Here is a 17,249-nt window from a genome sequence, read left to right on the forward strand (position 1 = left end):
CATGCATGAGAATGAGGCAGCTTGGCTCGGGCCAGTCTATTGTCTTCTGTATTCCATACGATATCAAGGCACGAATCCATGACTCACGAGGGACACATGAGCATTCGGAAATTGGCGTTCCTGACATCTTGCGATGGGCCATATTCGAAACATGGAACGACATCAAACGGAGTATGCCTCTCTGGGCCGTCCAAGGCCGCCGCTTCACCAACCAGCGATCGAAATGGCAAAATTACCAGCGCTCAGAACAAGACTGCTTGACTTCTACTCAGGCAAAGTCCTTCTTGGAACCAGAATGCCTCAGCCTTCAGCAGAGATATAAACCACATAATACAGGTCAGCCGGCCCCCCTGGCAAGCGCTCAACGTGAAGCGCCTGATGCCATCGAAACACGCTGTGCCGAGGTCGAAGGCCAAGAAAGCTGCTCCCCGTCTCTCCATGAGGAGCAGGAGCGGGAGCTTGCTCCGGAGATCCAAACTGAGCGTCAAAAACATCGGCCCCCTCCAGCGGAGCCGGCGATACATCGGGTTCACTCGGATTTGTGCTCATTCATAGAAACCGGGGTTCTGAAGTTACCCTCCGAAGCTTACGGACCTGCTTTTGCATCCATACAGGATACATCAGCTCCACTTTACGTAGACCTGCACCAGTTTGGTCCTGGGCTGATGGTCACTACTGACTTTACAAAGACCATCAAAGTCCCTCGGAGAGGTTCATCTGTCATGGACGCCTACCAAAGGCCAGTGCGGTTTATTCTTACGGCCGCTCCTTCCAAAGAGCGCGATACAACCGATGAAGAGGATGGCATTTTAATCATTAGCCCCCACGAGGCCAATATGTTGATGCCACATATTACAAAATCAACGGCTGTCACAATTCATCTGTACAGCCCTCGGCAGAACGAGGAACATGGGCCTTTGGATGGGCTTATGCTGTTCAATAGGTCCCGGGTCCGAGAGACACGCCGTCTTTCTCCGAATATTCGCCTGCAACTGAATCTGTTCGCGGGACAGCTCTATCTCGCCTCCTACCAAGAATACCAAGATCTTTGTTGTTTCCTGGGAGTAGCATCGGTTCCAACGCCCGCGGGATTGGCCGTGGCTGCAGACGGTTTCATCCGGGACAATGCAAATGGGACATTCCGCGAGAGCCCGCTGAGTTTCCTAAAATTTTGGCTGTGCCAAGTAAGAAGAGATTGCCGAGATATCAGAAGGACCCATTTGGGAAAGATTGCGAATGGCCAGGTGTTGTCCCCTTCGGACTTGCAGGCATCGGCTGTACATTGCGCAGAGCAAAGTATGCAGGCACTGTACCTCCTGTCCAACTAGACTTCAGACTGCCATGGAGTTTCTGGCGCAGCCGTGAAGTCATAAAATAGCTTGAGAAAATAATCACTAGAATGTCTTCATCTGAATCGGTGAACTTGTCTTTGGAGTCATCATTGCCGTGCAACGTAATATTCCGTAGTTTTTGGTTTGGCAGATTCATGCTGTCGTCTATCAATTTTGCTATCTACATAAATCAGAAAGGCTTGTCCCCAAACCATTTGACTGCCAGTGATCCTTAAGACGAATAGATTACTTGAGAGGATACGCAATTTATTTATAATTCAAATACAGACAATATCCTGATGATGGCTATTTCGCTTTATCAGTCGTCCCACTCGCGCAGGGCACCGCGGCATGCAAACCTATCCATGAAGTTCGCGTTACGCGCTTTCATATAAATGGAGCTGTCATTAGCATAGTTGAAATCCAGCTAGATACCTTTGATCGGTAAAGAGCTCGAGACCCGATCGGTGGACGTTCCGGCGCATCGAAAGTTTTGCAGCGGGCTTCGTTCTCCTGCCGGAAGACCCGTATAGAAAAACCAATCAGGAATCATGTATACAAAGGAAAATATGCAAGGAGTCTTTTGTGGAGGTGATCGAGAGAATGTGGATATTCACCGGTGTCTAGTGTCAAGCCCTATAATATATCCTGCTTTCCTACATGCCCGAAGGCTGCATGAGCTGGCTGGCTGATTGGAGGGATAAGGCGTTGTCTTCCCATTGGGCGGATCACGGCCACCCCCTCTTTTGATGCCACGAGCTGCAGGAGTCTCTCTGAATACGCTCGCATGGGAATGGCGGTGTTCTATGACTCAAACTCCTACGCCACCACTGTGGGCTTGAAGAAGCAAACATATTCCTGTCCCCCTTACAGTATTACAGTATTGAGCTGTCGAAGATTGCGGAAGGCCCTGGTGGTAGGAGAACAAGTAATTCGACACGACGGTCGACATCATTCTGCATAGTCGCGTTATGATTTCCCGGTCGCAATTCTTTCTCGTCTATAAAGTTGCTAAATGGCCTGCTTAATCTGGGATAGTTCGCCCAAACAGTCTGAATCACACGAAATTCGATAACACCCCAATCAACAGAACATCGGCTCAATTCATCTTCAGTAGTACAAAATGGCCGTCGAGGAACGTATCGCGCACGTTGAAAGGGTGATAAGTTACTCTTTCAAGTCGAAGGATCTTCTTCGGCAGGCACTGACTGCGGCCGGGTCAGAGCCGGAAAATCACGATGGCAACAGGAAGTTCGCGATCATCGGCGACAATCTCATCCGATACATCACCAGCTGCGTTGCATACAAAGTCTTGCCTAGTCGAAGTAGGTTTCATCTTCTACCTTCTCTGTCCGCGCTTTCCCACTGACCAAGCCGAAGGCCAGATAGCGGCGCTGGAAACCACGATTGTGTCCGTCGATAAAAGAGCATCCGTGGCGCAACAGACTGGAATCAAGTTCTGCATCAAATATAGCCATAGACCAGGAGCCCATTCTCGCAAGGTCCTCGCTTTGGCCATCAGTGCTATTTTGGGGGCCGTCCATATCGATTCCGGCGACCATGCTACCCCATGGAGGGTAGCACTGCACCTCGGTCTAGTTTCAGTGGCGTGGGCGAGAAAGCCGGTCGACGGGGAACTCACAGGGCCCAGTTCATCCACGAAGAGGGGTAGGGAGGACGGCTCTCTTGCGGATGAGAATGGAGTGAGGGACCGTCCACCTACGGGGAAGGCAGCTCCAGTAGGGTCGGACATGGGATTTCCGGATCGCCTGCAGGCCACGATTCCCCCCCAAACCCGCGGAGACCATTGTGAGATTACGGGCGACGATGATGGCGATCGTCTTGAAGATGATACAGATCTTGCTATGGCGAAGAAAAGAAAGCCATCTTCGCCAGGCGATCCCCGAAAGGGCCCGGGGTATGACCTGCTCGACGAGAAATTCGTCCATTCCCCCCTATTATGAAGTTTCTGGATACGGAGACCGAGCGGTGTTTCCGCTTCCAGTGCCTGCTGCCAATTCAGTCCTATTTCTTGCCCTCCATCCAAGAATCCTTGGCAAACATGGGGCAATATACGGACGCAATTTCCGGGTTCGTACTCTACATTGCTAGTCCTGAATCGGTGGTTGTACTAAAGTCGATCGTGGAGACGGCTCGGGCGAAGCAAAGTGTACCTGGTCCTTTGACACCGGCTGTAGTGGAGACGAACAAAAGTCGCTTCCACTTGATAGAACTTCTTGGGGATGAACTCGTCTGGTGCCGCCTCCTTCGGTTTGTCCATATATTGGAGCTTTATAAAGCCTGTGGAGGTGCAGAGACGGGCACATCGAGTGGGTTTGTTAATTCTACGGTGTCTTCGATGAGAAGCCAGCCAGGCCGACGCGGAAATCCCCTGCACGCGGCCGAATCCCAAATCCTGCCACGGATGATGGCTGAGATACTGCCTGAGTTGATGCCAGGTACGGAAGTATATGACAGAAAGCAGAGTGAATTGAAAAAACTCCGTCTTCTCGGGCGACGATTGTCCGCCATGGCGTCGACCTTTGGCCCTGGAGTTCTTGGCCTGATGATGAGCGAAGACTCGTCCGAGTTAGCAATCTCGGAAGCGACGTAAGTATTTGAATCTGAAACTGGACAGTGTTGACCATCGCAAAAGGTTCCAAAGAATCCCAGAAAACAAGTTCAAAGAGTTCATCCGCATTTTGGACCGCTCCCAAGGCGCTTTGCTGAGAACTTTCGCGGCTGCAGCTCAAAGCATCTTAGATGTTCTGATCGGCTCTACCTTCCCAGCACACGAATCTGTCCTTGAGAGAGCGGAGCCTGAAAGCATCCTCCAATACCCGAAAGGATCTGATGAGCTACTTACCCATTTATCTATGCTATGAAAGCCCAGTCGTCATCGGCCAAATATGAAATCAAGCTATTTGCAGACGTATGGCGCGAGAACTGGGCAACTTGCATTGAGTAAAATATTTGAGCCCTCGAATGAGCTATATTTCCTGGTGCATATGTATACATTATACTCGTAAACACACTTGTGAACAATTTGTCTCGAAACTGGTATTCTAGTATTGTATCCTTTAGCCGTTTACAGAATATTTTCTTCCTGGCTAGTCATGCCAGAGAAGGTGGGCCACTTCCTTTCTATCCTGAGATACAAATCTTGGTCACCGTCCTACCACTCACGATACCTCCGCCGACAAAATTGACGCAGAACTACTTTTTCTACTATACAAGGCCGTGGGTGGAGACAAAATCGATCAACGCCACACCCGGCGGTAGACCTGGACCTATGTCGTAGACTTGTCGCTGCAAAATGGCATCTTCAGACTTGAGGATATTCTTATAGACCGATCATTTCCGGTGAGTGTTGATCTGCATCTTGTCTCTGGGCACAAGCCACCCCATAGAGATAGACCAGATTTTGCGGAATTTCAGGACAATAAGCTACTACCGTCAACAGTTTCCTGTCTGGCGCTGGCTGACTTGCAGATCACTAGACTTAATGCGCGGCGCCTTCCGTGAAATCAGTAGGTCATATAAATGCATGCTGTACTATCCGACGCCGTGAGCTCCGACTTTCTGCGAATGAAGTAAACAGCGCTTACTATTTAACTAACCAGTTAACCAGTCAAGCGGGTAATTGACCATAGTACATTAAGATGCGTTGTATCTAAGGCCCCTATGTATAATATGACATTTCATTGGGGTTGAGGTGTGGATCATGATCTGGGACTGTGATATCCCGTTGGGGAAGTCTACGGGAAGAGGTCATAACGTCATAGATTTAATCCGTCAATTATGAGCTTTTGAGGAATCAGCCGACCTGGGACCTATGTAAAGGTCTATATGATAGCGATATCTATTGGGGCGTGCCGTTGAAGCATGCAAGAAGCGGCGTTACGGTAAATCCAAGCACGAGCTGGCAAAGCAAGCCGCTCAGTTTTCGCGATGCGAGACCCCGCCTATGGATTCCTTCTACCGGAGGTTATGAAAGATCATTCGAAACCATGCCATCATTGCAGTGAACCCTACCAAAGCATCGTGCATTTTCTCGGTCTGTGGGAGTGGAGATCGCTTTGAGCACTATTGGAGAAAGCGGTCGTTGGAAGAGATCCGCAATATTTGAGGTCCCCCAAATCAAGCTGATATGTCAACGTTGGCATCTAGGGATAGAGTCGTGGTGCGCCCGGAACTGGGGTGGTGTTTGCATGTCGTCTTCCGATTCTCGAGGTCTGCCAAATGCAGTTAACGCAGCCACATGAATAAAAGTATGTTCACTGAGAATCGAGACCTAGTATGTGATATCCTGAAATGGATACAGACCCATCACCTTGGGAATGCGTAGTTGATTGGTCCAGAGTGCGGGGTTTCGATACGTCATCATCCCTACGATCGGCAATGTCGACCTTTCGAGTCCGATTCGAAATGACCACTAGAGTCATCTCTTTTATTTAACTTCACATCCTGGGGGAATTCCAAGACTACGATTCCCACATATTGTAGAGAAATGCGAGCTGCAACTGTTCTTTTCTAGGTTAGCGTGAAATCCAATATTGCCTCGGAAGGATATATATCTAATTCCCTCCCTTCCCTGTAACCCTTTTTCACTGACGAGATATACTTCTGATCCAAACGGGCATTTTCATTTCGGCCTCTTTGTTGACTGTTATTGTTCTTATGACTGCTTCCCTTATCTCAAAGCCTCCCAAGGTCCTCAGTCTCGTGGAAACCCTTGATAATTTTGTCGTGAACCAAAGTTGCCGCGAGCACCCATGCCCCCGGGGTATACCATTGAGACTTGCTCGAGTCTGATAAGGCGCAATAGAGCCTCAGGCAAGCCTCAAGTCAAGGAAAACGTCACTTTCATGGTTTCAGATCCTGAGGCGGATCTAATGAGGGATCCGTCACGCAGCTCGATCGAAATGTACCCCTCCACGAGTGAAGGCAATGCGCTTATGCCAGCTTCAGTATCCGAAAATGGAAAATTTGGGGAAGGAGGAGGCGGAGGTGGAGGAGAGGGAAGTGGTGGAGGAAGAAGGGACCGCAAGAAGAAAGTGGGGAGACAGGATGAGGAAATATACGAGGAAATAGACGAAGACCTCGAGATAGAGGGGGGGGATGGGAGGAAAGGAGCAGGAAAATGCTGGGGGCGAGGGTGGGCGAATGAGGAAGAAGACTTTTACCAAGAGAAGAACTACGAGAACTAGACGAGACAACGATGAGGAAGAACAGGAGGAGGGAGGAGGAAGAGGAGGAGGTTCCGGGATGGGAAATGGTAGATGGGAAGAACATCCATCGAAGGTGGAATCAAAGTTGTGAACCTGTATATACTGCTATTATAGTGGTAATTGAGAAAAACAAAGCTTGTCTTGAGACATAAAATTGCCAACAGCGAGCTTTCAAGATCGAAGAAAGTCTACCAGATCAATTATGGAGATTATCTCGCCTTTCAAGGGAACATCCACATACGCCGAGGACAACGTAAATGGACTTCACTCCTCCTTTATCTCCTGGCTCGGGGATGTGAATCAAACGGCAGGGCAGGGACAGCTTTCTGGTTTTAGTATATACAGCAGCTCCTCGCTGGATCCACTTGATATCCTGGCGAGCCGCAAGACGGCAGTTATGGATCGCTTTAAGTGCGGCGATTTTCTAGAACCAATGATGGCTGCTGGTCACCATGGGTCCCTGAATAATGACACTCTCACCAGATCTTTGTGTGAAGTCTCTTGTGGTCAAAGCCTGAAGCAGTGGTATAGGAAAGTTCAGCAAAATGCGCTAGATACAATATCAATGGAGGTCCTCCAGAACATTTTGGTGGTCAAATGTAGGCTGTTTACAAGGACACATGTAGCAGGGATAACATTTATGGCAAATACTGCCATGATACGTGCCTATAATATTCCTTAATACTTCGATCCATCTGACATCCACCAGATTTGATGAACTTTCACCATAAGAATCGATCTTTAATCGTTTTTGAAGTCTGGTGCCGGTTTTCCAAGCCCGGCGGTTATTGGATTATCGGATCGATATCACAAAGCACCCTCGCATGTCTTCGGCCTATGCGACCTGGGAAAGAACAGTACCTTTAGAGAGAACTTTTCTCCTCTGGGTACTTCCAAAGGAGAAGGTCTCTTTTCGACTGCCTTGGGGAGAAAACTTCGGATGCCTGAAAAATGCCGCCATTACCATATTCGGAGCTCCCAAAGAGGGAACCCGATAGCAGGATAGCCTTGCCCGTCGTATTCGCCATTCAAAAACGAATATTCATTCGCCCTACTACGGCGGCTCCGGCCATTTCTTGCCAGACTTGGCCCTATACAGTTGTCAAAATGTGGAGTTTTCTATTACTCTGGTTGGCTGTTGTCGTGTGCTTAGCCGTCGCTAAAGATGTGTCGTTCACAATCAACCTAACGTGGGACTATGGCTCCCCGGACGGCTTCCGCAGAAAGATGATTCTCATAAACGGCACCTCGCCCGGTCCAGCTCTCCTCCTAGACCAAGGAGACAACGTGAAGGTATGAATACACGCTGAAGAGGCCCGATGCTACAGCCGAGGGCGTTTTCGCCGCGAGCTGACAGCGCCATGTAGTTCCTCGTCCACAACAATCTGCCAAGCAACACCACCATCCACTTCCACGGCATCACTCAACTCAGGACACCTTGGTCTGATGGCGTTCCCGGGATTTCGCAAAAGCCAATTCTGCCCGGGGAGTCATTCCTCTATCAGTGGACGGCTGATGACTATGGCACGGTAATTGGAATTCACAATACACCCTTGTAAACCTTTCTAAACAGCTGCAGTACTGGTACCATGGCCACTACCTCTCTGACATTAGCGATGGTCTGATGGGCCCGATACACGTCAATCCTAGCCCCCAGCAGCCCTTGCCATACAGCCTCATCAACTCGTCGCAGGCCGAAGTCGCGGCAATGGCAAAGGCAGCGGCTAATCCCCAGCTCGTCATGATTTCAGACTGGAGTCATCTGGACTCAGCGGCCGTGTTCCAGGCAGAGATTGATGCTAACCTGGACTTGTACTGCACAAACTCGATCCTGATCAATGGACGAGGCAAGGTGAGCTGTCTGCCCATATCCACGTACATGTCGCTCGCAGCGCCCTCCACCCTACAAGCCCTGAACGGGCGAAACATTACCGCGCAAGGTTGCTCGCCTCCTGGGATTGCCGAGATTGAGGGCAACTTCCAGTTCAACCTGAGTGCATTGCCACCGGTGCTGGCGTACTCGTGCGAGGCTACCAACACCACGCCGTCCGTCTTCTATGTCAGCAGGACCGACCGTTGGGTCAGTCTCAACTTCATCCTCGGCGCTTCTGTGCAGACCCCGATGGTCTCTATCGATGACCATGACATGTGGATCTACGCTGCAGACGGCCAGTTTATACAACCGCAGCGCGTCGACGGGGTGCTCATCTTTAGCGCGCAGCGCTACTCGGCCCTCGTCAGACTCAAAGACAAGCCCAGCTACGACGCCTATACCGTGCGCTTCTCCAATGTGGGAGGCAACCAAATCCTTTTTGCGACAGCCCTGCTGTCGTACGCCCGAGAGGCAAGATTGATACCATCGCGCCTGACTCGCACGCCCTCTTCAACCAGGCTGGCAGCGCGACCAATAGCTCAGTCGTCACCCTTGACATGAGTTCGCTCGCACCATATCCCGCTATCAAGCCCGCACAGGACGTAGATGCGACGCACATATACAAGGCTGGCCGCGATGGCGCCGCCTGGAACTGGACCCTGAGCGCAAGTCCAATTCCCCTCCCTTCCGCCCTTCTCGTAAGTTGAGAAACGTAAGCTGACCGAAAACCAGGGAAACATGTCGTACCCAATGTCTATGACGGAGGACTATCCCCTCCTCTTTGATCCCAACAGCACTGCCGCTGTCAACCCCAATCTCACAATCCGCACCCTCAATGGAACTTGGGTGGACATTATCGTTCTCACTGATCCCGGTAGCCAGAACCCCACGCAGCCGCCACACTCGTTCCACAAGCATAGCAACAAGTTCTTCATAATCGGCAGCGGTACAGGTGCTTTCAACTACACCTCCGTCAAGGAGGCTATGCAAGAGCAGCCGGAGTCCTTCAATCTCGACAACCCCCCCCTTTCGCGACAGTTTCGTGTCAAGTGCCGTTTGTGAGTCCTCCTGAGTCTTCAATATGCTCACCTTGAAGGGCGCCGCTCGTATGTGCAGACAAATCAGCTGACCCACGCACGTAGCGCCGGGCATGCCAACCTGGATCGTGATTCGCTACCAGAGCATGAATCCTGGAGCCTTCATCCTGCACTGCCACATCCAGCCTCATTTCGCGGGTGGCATGGCTATGGCAATGCTCGATGGCGTGGACAAGTGGCCCGCAATCCCGGCAGCGTACCGTACGAATGGTGGCGCCACCGGCATGTAGGGTGGTGAGTCGCCATCCGAGTGTTAGCGGTGTCAGAGTGATATTCATCCCATGCAATGCAATACAACCGTTCATTCGTTCATTCGTTCACTAACTTGAGCGCGTGTGCGCAGCAGTATTGTATTCTGAGAGATTCATTAATTCACGCCTTTTTGGGGTTTATGAATCGTTCGACCCGTGTGGGCCCATCGTAATCCGTATTATTCGGCCGTCGCAACCTTTCGAAAGTGGGAAGCATTCGCAATTGCAATCCTTCATACTGTTGCACTAACCCTCCCCGTAACATGAGCGCTCAGAATTGTTTTCTTCGCTTCTTGTCTCTATTGAGTCCTCTGGAGGGGGGTCACGTGGTGATAGATATGCGCCCAGGGATTAGCCTCAAGAGTCGCCAAATTGCATGGTCACCGAGTTCAAGTCGGGAGTGTTGATTTGCGAAGCTGAAGGCATGAAAGGTGAAAAGAGCATGCTGCCATAGAGATCGTTGGACGAAGGGCCGCTCTCAGGGCCGACTGAAGACGTCTGCTGCTCCTCGAGCAGAGACGTGAAGAGGTCCCAGCCCATTTGGTCGTCGTTGGTAACCGCGCACGAGCCCTGGCTCATCATGTTCTGCAAACTGTGGGCGAGCGACTGAACAATGCCTTTTGCGGAGGTGGCGCTTGGGCAGGTGGAGGAGAATAACTCGAAAACAGCCTGGGCGCGTGTAAGGGAGTCGAGCGCCTTTGGTCCCACGGAGATCAGCGAGCTAACAGAGACAGAAGCCGTGATTGTCAGCGTCGCATTCCAGAGGGACTGCAGAACGTCTGACCAGCCATAAAGGATGTCAGACATGGAGCAGACCGCGAAGACCGTGTCGACGGTCATGGTTGCGTGATATAGAGCGCTAGCAATGTGGCGCTCCACATGGGGCTGCTGAGAGGAGTGTGGCGAAGTTATGCCGATAGCATCGTCAGAGCGGGCGTAGCGGAGACGGATGAAGGGACGCTGGATCAGGGTATGTGCGTTGTGATAATAGAGTTCCAAAAGCACAGCTTGCCGACGCAACCAGCCGGGCAGGGCCAGGACGCGATTGAAGTCAAGCGTCTCAGTATCGCCAGAGCCGTTCCTACACTCGCACAGCAGTAACTCTGGAGGTAGCCGGTTGCGCCAGACCTCTAAGTCTTGAAGCGCGGACGTGAGATTGCGGGCATGACCTTCAAGAGTGGCTGGGCTATTGCCATCATCATCTACAAGGTCTGCAGTCGAGACGCACGCACCAATATCAGTCACAATAAGGGCGAGGTTGACAAAAAGTGTGGAATAGGTGTAAGCTTTGGTGCCTTCGCCATAACTGCGGGAGGCGCAGTAGCGGGCGAGGGCGTCCTCGGCAGGAAAGGGACACTTAACAAGGCTTTTCTGGCAGGCGGGGGGCATGCCGAGCTGGAGCGAGCACTGGAGATCCAGGGAGAAGACCATCCACCACAGTTGCATGCGAGCAGTCTTTTCGATCTCGGGGAGATGGCTCGGTGGCGGTCGGTGAAGTTTGGCAATGTAGGCCTTGCGGACAGTGATGCCGAGTAGGTTGTATGCGTCGTGGAAAGCATTGCCCTTTATAAGGTAGAGGACCATGAGAGCATGGCACCGTAGGACCTCCAATGTCACATCGGTGTTCGTTCTCATGCACTCGCGACAGCGATGGAAGTATTCAAAGCCAGGCCAGATGGCTTTCGGCGAAGGCGCTGCGTGGGCGGACTGCTGCTGGAGGCCCAGTATCCGCCCGTCAAGGCCAGTGGCACGGCTATGCTGCATGCCCAGAGCGATCATGGAATCTACTAGGGCGGTCCTTGCGGAATACTGATCAAACATAGTGGGTGGCGGCAAGGCATCGAGTTCAGCGAACTCTGCCTTGCTTATTATCTGCAGAAGCGGATGGCAGTCGTCCCAAAACAGCCGTAAATAGTAGCTCCATTGGTTCTTAAGCAGCACGTTCGACGCGAGAGGGCGTTCCCCCGACGGTACGGTCGGGTGCGGGAGCTGAGGAAAGACGCAGCCGCCAAGGGCAGGGGTGTGTGCGACGACAGACTGCCCGCTGGCAAAGAAGCCCTGGATATGTGCAAGATTGAAACATTCCTTGGAGACATTATCCGGTGGAGTTCTTGTCGCCCATGAGCTATCCTGACTCGTGCTCAAGCGAGAGGCAGGAACATATGGACTGTTCTGATTGGTGCTGGGGGTAGAGCTGCTGGTGCTTGCGCTGTTGTCGCGACATGCTATGTGTAAAGGCGGAGGCGACGACGATCTGGGAGGAATGACCGACGACGATACATCCCCCGGGTGATTGTTGTCGTCGTTGTTGGTCTTAGAGGAGCGAGGAGGGGAGTAGGAAACTATGCATTTTGCCTTGATGCTGACACATTGTGCGCAAGGCTTCTGCTCATCACACTTGATGCGATGTAGGCGGCAGCGCTGACAGGCTCTGGCGGCCTTTTGCCGCTTGGCCAGCGGGTGAACCGTCTGCTCGGCGCCGGGATCAGAGTCCGTGCCAATAATCTTTTTTTTGTTCTTGTTGCTGGCGCGAGCTGATCCGGGGCCTTTGCTCTGGCTGCGTGCCTTTGCAGGCGCAGCAGAGAATCTGTGGAACATGGAGGCTCTGGTACGGTCTATACGTTGAGCGCCATGCTCATCGGTCTCCGTGACGAGGGGTAGACGCTTGACGGAAACTTGGAGGTATTATACTTGCAGATATTGGGGACACTGCAGCAGCGATCCTGCAGCATGGATTATGATGCCAAGGTCTTCACGTGTCTACGATAAGCCTCACCGAAACCGTTCGAGGCGTGCAAGGCGTCCACACGTCCACACGCCACGAACTTTGGCAACTATCAGGGCCCATGAGTATGCTGACTAATGCCTTTCCTTAGTTAACTAACTAACCCGAGGCCGGATCCGGATCTCCCAGTTGAGCCCCAAAAAATTCCTGATTAATTTCAGGGCCGGCTAGCCCCCGAGGTCCCCATTTTTGGGGGACCCGCTCAGCCGTCCATGTAGCTGCGTAGAACCCGCTCGGGAACACCCGGATCCGAGTTCGGAGTAATACGAAGGGTGAAGGCAATGAAAATGTTAGCGCGGTACTTTTGTGCTTCCTGTCTAAATCATTTCCTGCTGACTTTTGGTTGTAAGTGTATACGATCTGACCATCTTATATCTATCAATATGGATAACCTTCCTATTTCATAGTACCGATAAAGTGTGCCTTTATCTCCGGTATCACCAATCTTGATTCTCTGATCCCTCCATAAAATTCCATTTCTTTTAGTTGCGCTATATTACGACATTCTAGCGTATACTGTGCCCCGCGTGAAAGAAGCGTAGTCCAAGTTCGAAGTAAGCCTTGCGTTTTCGGTCGGTATAACACCGTTGAGAAGCCAAGATATTCAACAATTTCATCCTGAGGTACTAATGCAAGGGCTAGATTCGGCGATAACAACGCACGGGACAGTAAATGACGCACTGGTCAAGACTTTTGACCTTTACCTTGACAACGAATCAAAACCATGTGAAAATCCCATGTGGAAAAATTGGGGCGCAGTTCGCCACCAATCTCAGGGTCTAGTTCCTGCTTCAGGTAGACTAACTCCCAGTAACTAAAGCAAGACCGGTGAGTCCAGCGAGATGCCAGCAGAATTAGTGGAAACATAGTACGAAAAGAGTTCAGTGTGTGGCAGTGTATCACGAGTGCACGGACCCCAAACCGAGATAAAGGTACTGAACTGTTGGGCCATTCCTCTTTTACTCGCACAGACAACGGTTACCCGGTTGTCTGAAAATATATTGAAAATTCAAATGTCAACTCAGGCTTGCTATCTTTCCACCATGTTGATTGAACTGTGCGGAGCCTATGGCGTCTTAAAGTCGAAGAATGGCTAGTTCTCAAGGCCCTGAGAAGAGTACTAATGGCATTTTCCTCTCGATTTGCCAATAAGATATCGTGGTCCTAGGATCATACCCAACGGGTTCCGCTAGGACGGTTCCAGGGCTGACAATGATTGCTCTCAGGGATCGTCCGGCCCCCACAGGGCCTGCAGGCTACAGATCTAGCGACGGGACATCCGGTAGACCTCGCCACGACTGATGGGTGAACCTCGTGTCCCTCGTATCGTCCTCCAAATGGAAGAGATCAAGTGGGTCGTGAGTGACCAGTAGTGCCAGACCCCGGTACAGCCACATGGAGACCAGGAAGGTTGGTCGCGGAATTGGCCGATGTACCCGCAGCCTGATATGCCACGACCCATTATGGGTTCCACCGACTACGGGGAAGCGGCCCGTCTTTGCTTACATCCACTGTCTCGTATCCAAGTGCAGGGAAAGTCTTAGCGCGATACTTTTATCTTACTTCATGACTAACCAATTCAAAATTGGCTGCCGGAGGATATTCTAACACGTCCCTATTTCATTGCCTCCCAAATTCTTGCCATGTATGCAGTAGAGGACGACCACGGCTACTAGACCTCGCCACAGCTCAGGACGGGCTATCTACGGCCCGCCATGAGCCACGCATAAAGGGCTGAATAACGCAAGTATATACGAAAAGCATGACTTGCATTATCTTTGCTGAAAAATTGAAAAAAACCATTATATTTTTGGAGTTACCACATGTTCTAGGAGGTTGACTTAGAATACTTAATCAAAATTCACTCAGCTAGTAACATTTTTTGAGTCCTTGGGTCTTTCTTCCTAACTTCTTCGGATTTCCAAGGCAACAGCAAGACTTATATTGTTGTCACCCGAATGGATTGAGTCAAGCCACAGGATACATGCTCTACAATACCATAGAGCTATATTCAAGAGCGGTTCCGAGTCTTAACAAATCTGAAAGAACAAAATGGAGTTCCCAAAGTCACTATTAGATTTAGCTACCTACGCAAGCCATGTTTGAATGAATGTATTCGTTCTACTTGTCAACGTTATATAGGGCTGTGCACAACCTCTTCACACCACTAAGAGCATGATCGGAGAGAGATGGAAGTCACGCATCTATGTCTATCCGAAGTCTGTTTTCTTTTTTTCAAATCATGTCTTCTCCCTCTCATCGATCATATCCCAGAGTCCTCCTCCTGGTACGTTCCTGGCCCAGGCCAGAAGGTGTTCCACTTGTCGCATGTATCACGGATGTACGACGCATTTTGGCGCAGAGCGGACATTTGCCCCGGCTGCTCGACAAACTGGAGACCGAGAGACTCGCTTGAGTGCCATACGATGTGGCAGTGGACGAGCCACGTGCCCGGGTTGTCTGTCTTGAAAGCCATGACCATATAACCACTCTCGGGCCAAGTAGCCGTGTCACGGCGCGGTGGGTTCTTGAGATTGAGAGGCGACTTTGAGGTGAAATTCCCCGGGCCTGTGCCGAGGACATAGAAGTCATGGCCGTGGAGGTGCATGGGATGCGATCTGTTACGGCCTGAGTGGTCGTTCCAGACGAAGTAGACCCAGCTGTCATTGGAATGATTCTCAAAGACCATGTACTCGTCAGGGAAATGGTTAACACCGTCGAGCAGGAGCAGGTTCGTCGGCGCGGACCAGTTGACCCAGAGGTAATTCTCATTGATCGTGAATAGAAACTCCTTGGGTGCCGGAGGGGTAACGAAGCTGAGGTTGAGCTGCTGGATCTCGTTAGGCCTGCCAACATCGAGGGCGACATGGGGGACGAGACTCTCCATGGGCTCGTCACGGCAGTTGTCAGGATACGTGTTGACAATAGTCTTCGTCTTGGGATCTTCTTTCGAGGAGGAGTCATAGCGAATAATGCCGAGCGTGTTGTTGGCCTGCTGGTTTGCACAGCACTTCTCCTGCCAATTCCCGCTGTAGAAAGTCAGCTTCAGGGAGCTGTAAACATGAGGATACCACTCACCGAAGCCAATAGTTATCAACGTCTGCATTTGCCTCGACAATGACGTCGTAACGTTGGCCCATGCTGATGGCGACCTGCATATTGTGAGTACGAGAGACTGAATAGACGGGGATGATGGACCTACATTGTCGGTCGTATAGGGGACTATAGGTACAAAATCCATGGAAATGACGGTCAAGGTATGGTTGTCAATGGAGAATCGCATGTTCGAGTAAACACCGGTGTTGATAAGGCGCATACGGTACTTTTTGCCTTTCTCAAAGTGCCACTCAGGACGGCGCGTACCACCGACACATCGAGGATCTTTAGTATCGCAGGGAAATATATTTTTGCCATTGATGAGAGAACTGTCCAGCGAGGGAGGCAGTTGGGGCTTGGGGGGGCTTGAAGACCCGGTCGTACCACCACAAGGCGAAGAAGGACTCATGCGCCCAGTCTTGTAGGATGACAGCTCCCAAGTCTTCGTCATAGTCGGCCGTGGCAGGTCCGTGGATAATTATCGGACCTTGAAGACCCACGGAGTACTGCATCGTAAAGTGGGAATGGTACCATGTCTGGAGCTCGTAAGTAACGCATTCCGCGTCGATTGAAGTAAGCTTACTGTTCCGTAGTGCTCGGCATAGAATCTATAGGTATATGTCTCTCCGGGTGGCTGCGTCACGTTAGACTGGATTTCTGTTCGTGCGAGAAATACTTACGATGGGGCACTGGGTAACACCGGGAACACCATCTGCATCATTATTGTTCAACTGCCTAAAGCCATGCCAGTGAATAGACGTGCCATTGGTCTGCAGCTTGTTCGTGACGTGGATAATGACTGTGACATTGTAAGCGAATGGTCTTGCTTTCGAGTGAGAAGATTCTTACGTTCGTCTCCCCAATCAGCCTCGATCAGCGGCCCGGGCATACTGCCGTTGAAAGTTAGAGCACCCATTCTGTAGCCCTGATAGGATTGGTGAGTATCGACAGATAGATAACGGCGGACACGAACGCACATCTGGGGAAACGGTGCTGTTGAGAACCTCAAGCCAGTACTCCCTCGTCACTCCAGTACGAGGCGAGTCTTCGTAGTAATTTGTATCGATAGAGTAGTTACCCCAGCAGCCTCGTGAATGAGGACCATTCTGACACCCCTTGGGCAGATTTGCCGGCTTTACTTTTGGAGTCGTGAAGTTTGCAAGGGGATAAGGCAGATAGTCGGTGGCGTTTTTTAAGATGCCGCCAGAACCGAGACTGTATGAACCGCCTGGATCGTAGGCCGAAACGATCGAAAGTAAGAGTGTAAGCGCAAATACGAGCGTGAATGCCATTGTTACCACAGTTCTTGACTCTCAGTCTGTCCGTAAAGTCATTAAGAAGCCCTTTATGTCTAGTCTACATGAATATCCCATTGCGATGATATTGGGGGCCATTGTCGATCATAGTCTTGCGTGGGAGGATTCTAACTGTAAGGGGAAGAAGACTTCAGACCTAGACAGGCCGATCGGTGACAAACTATGGCGGACACGTCCCGAGATCGTGTTAACCCTATAGAGGTTGGCGAACCTCTCGGTCCTCCTTATGGCGATTTCGGAAGTAAAACTACGAGGCTGGAGCTCTGGGT

At 51.0% G+C, this 17,249-nt stretch overlaps 6 protein-coding genes across 6 annotated transcripts; 4 read left to right on the forward strand and 2 right to left on the reverse strand.

The window, feature by feature from the left end:
* Positions 1–11: 11 nt before the first annotated feature.
* Positions 12–1,328, forward strand: N7468_010437 (uncharacterized protein; the record flags this gene model as incomplete). The annotated part of the gene is made up of 1 exon (XM_058479732.1): positions 12–1,328. One exon carries the CDS (start codon positions 12–14, stop codon positions 1,326–1,328), a length of 1,317 nt encoding a protein of 438 aa, XP_058326300.1.
* A 1,126-nt stretch (positions 1,329–2,454) lies between these two features.
* On the forward strand, positions 2,455–4,216 carry N7468_010438 (uncharacterized protein; the record flags this gene model as incomplete). Its single annotated transcript, XM_058479733.1, has 4 exons — positions 2,455–2,656; positions 2,712–3,249; positions 3,444–3,941; positions 3,988–4,216. 4 exons carry the CDS (start codon positions 2,455–2,457, stop codon positions 4,214–4,216), a joined length of 1,467 nt encoding a protein of 488 aa, XP_058326301.1.
* Positions 4,217–6,106: 1,890 nt separating this feature from the next.
* N7468_010439 (uncharacterized protein) lies at positions 6,107–6,541 on the forward strand (the record flags this gene model as incomplete). Its single annotated transcript, XM_058479734.1, has 1 exon — positions 6,107–6,541. One exon carries the CDS (start codon positions 6,107–6,109, stop codon positions 6,539–6,541), a length of 435 nt encoding a protein of 144 aa, XP_058326302.1.
* A 1,128-nt stretch (positions 6,542–7,669) lies between these two features.
* On the forward strand, positions 7,670–9,762 carry N7468_010440 (multicopper oxidase; the record flags this gene model as incomplete). The annotated part of the gene is made up of 6 exons (XM_058479735.1): positions 7,670–7,855; positions 7,930–8,091; positions 8,142–8,852; positions 8,912–9,133; positions 9,168–9,489; positions 9,578–9,762. The coding sequence occupies 6 exons, from the start codon at positions 7,670–7,672 to the stop codon at positions 9,760–9,762; spliced, it is 1,788 nt and encodes a 595-aa protein (XP_058326303.1).
* Positions 9,763–10,140: 378 nt separating this feature from the next.
* On the reverse strand, positions 10,141–12,381 carry N7468_010441 (uncharacterized protein; the record flags this gene model as incomplete). Its single annotated transcript, XM_058479736.1, has 1 exon — positions 10,141–12,381. One exon carries the CDS (start codon positions 12,379–12,381, stop codon positions 10,141–10,143), a length of 2,241 nt encoding a protein of 746 aa, XP_058326304.1.
* A 2,450-nt stretch (positions 12,382–14,831) lies between these two features.
* On the reverse strand, positions 14,832–16,956 carry tpcJ (oxidoreductase tpcJ; the record flags this gene model as incomplete). Its single annotated transcript, XM_058479737.1, has 8 exons — positions 14,832–15,597; positions 15,647–15,720; positions 15,771–15,993; positions 16,049–16,200; positions 16,248–16,298; positions 16,345–16,463; positions 16,514–16,589; positions 16,642–16,956. The coding sequence occupies 8 exons, from the start codon at positions 16,954–16,956 to the stop codon at positions 14,832–14,834; spliced, it is 1,776 nt and encodes a 591-aa protein (XP_058326305.1).
* Positions 16,957–17,249: the final 293 nt, after the last annotated feature.

Source organism: Penicillium chermesinum, assembly GCF_028974085.1.
Source record: "Penicillium chermesinum strain IBT 19713 chromosome Unknown utg000008l:1.0-1752722.0:1.0-1753981.0, whole genome shotgun sequence".
Taxonomy (NCBI): Eukaryota; Fungi; Ascomycota; class Eurotiomycetes; order Eurotiales; family Aspergillaceae; genus Penicillium; species Penicillium chermesinum.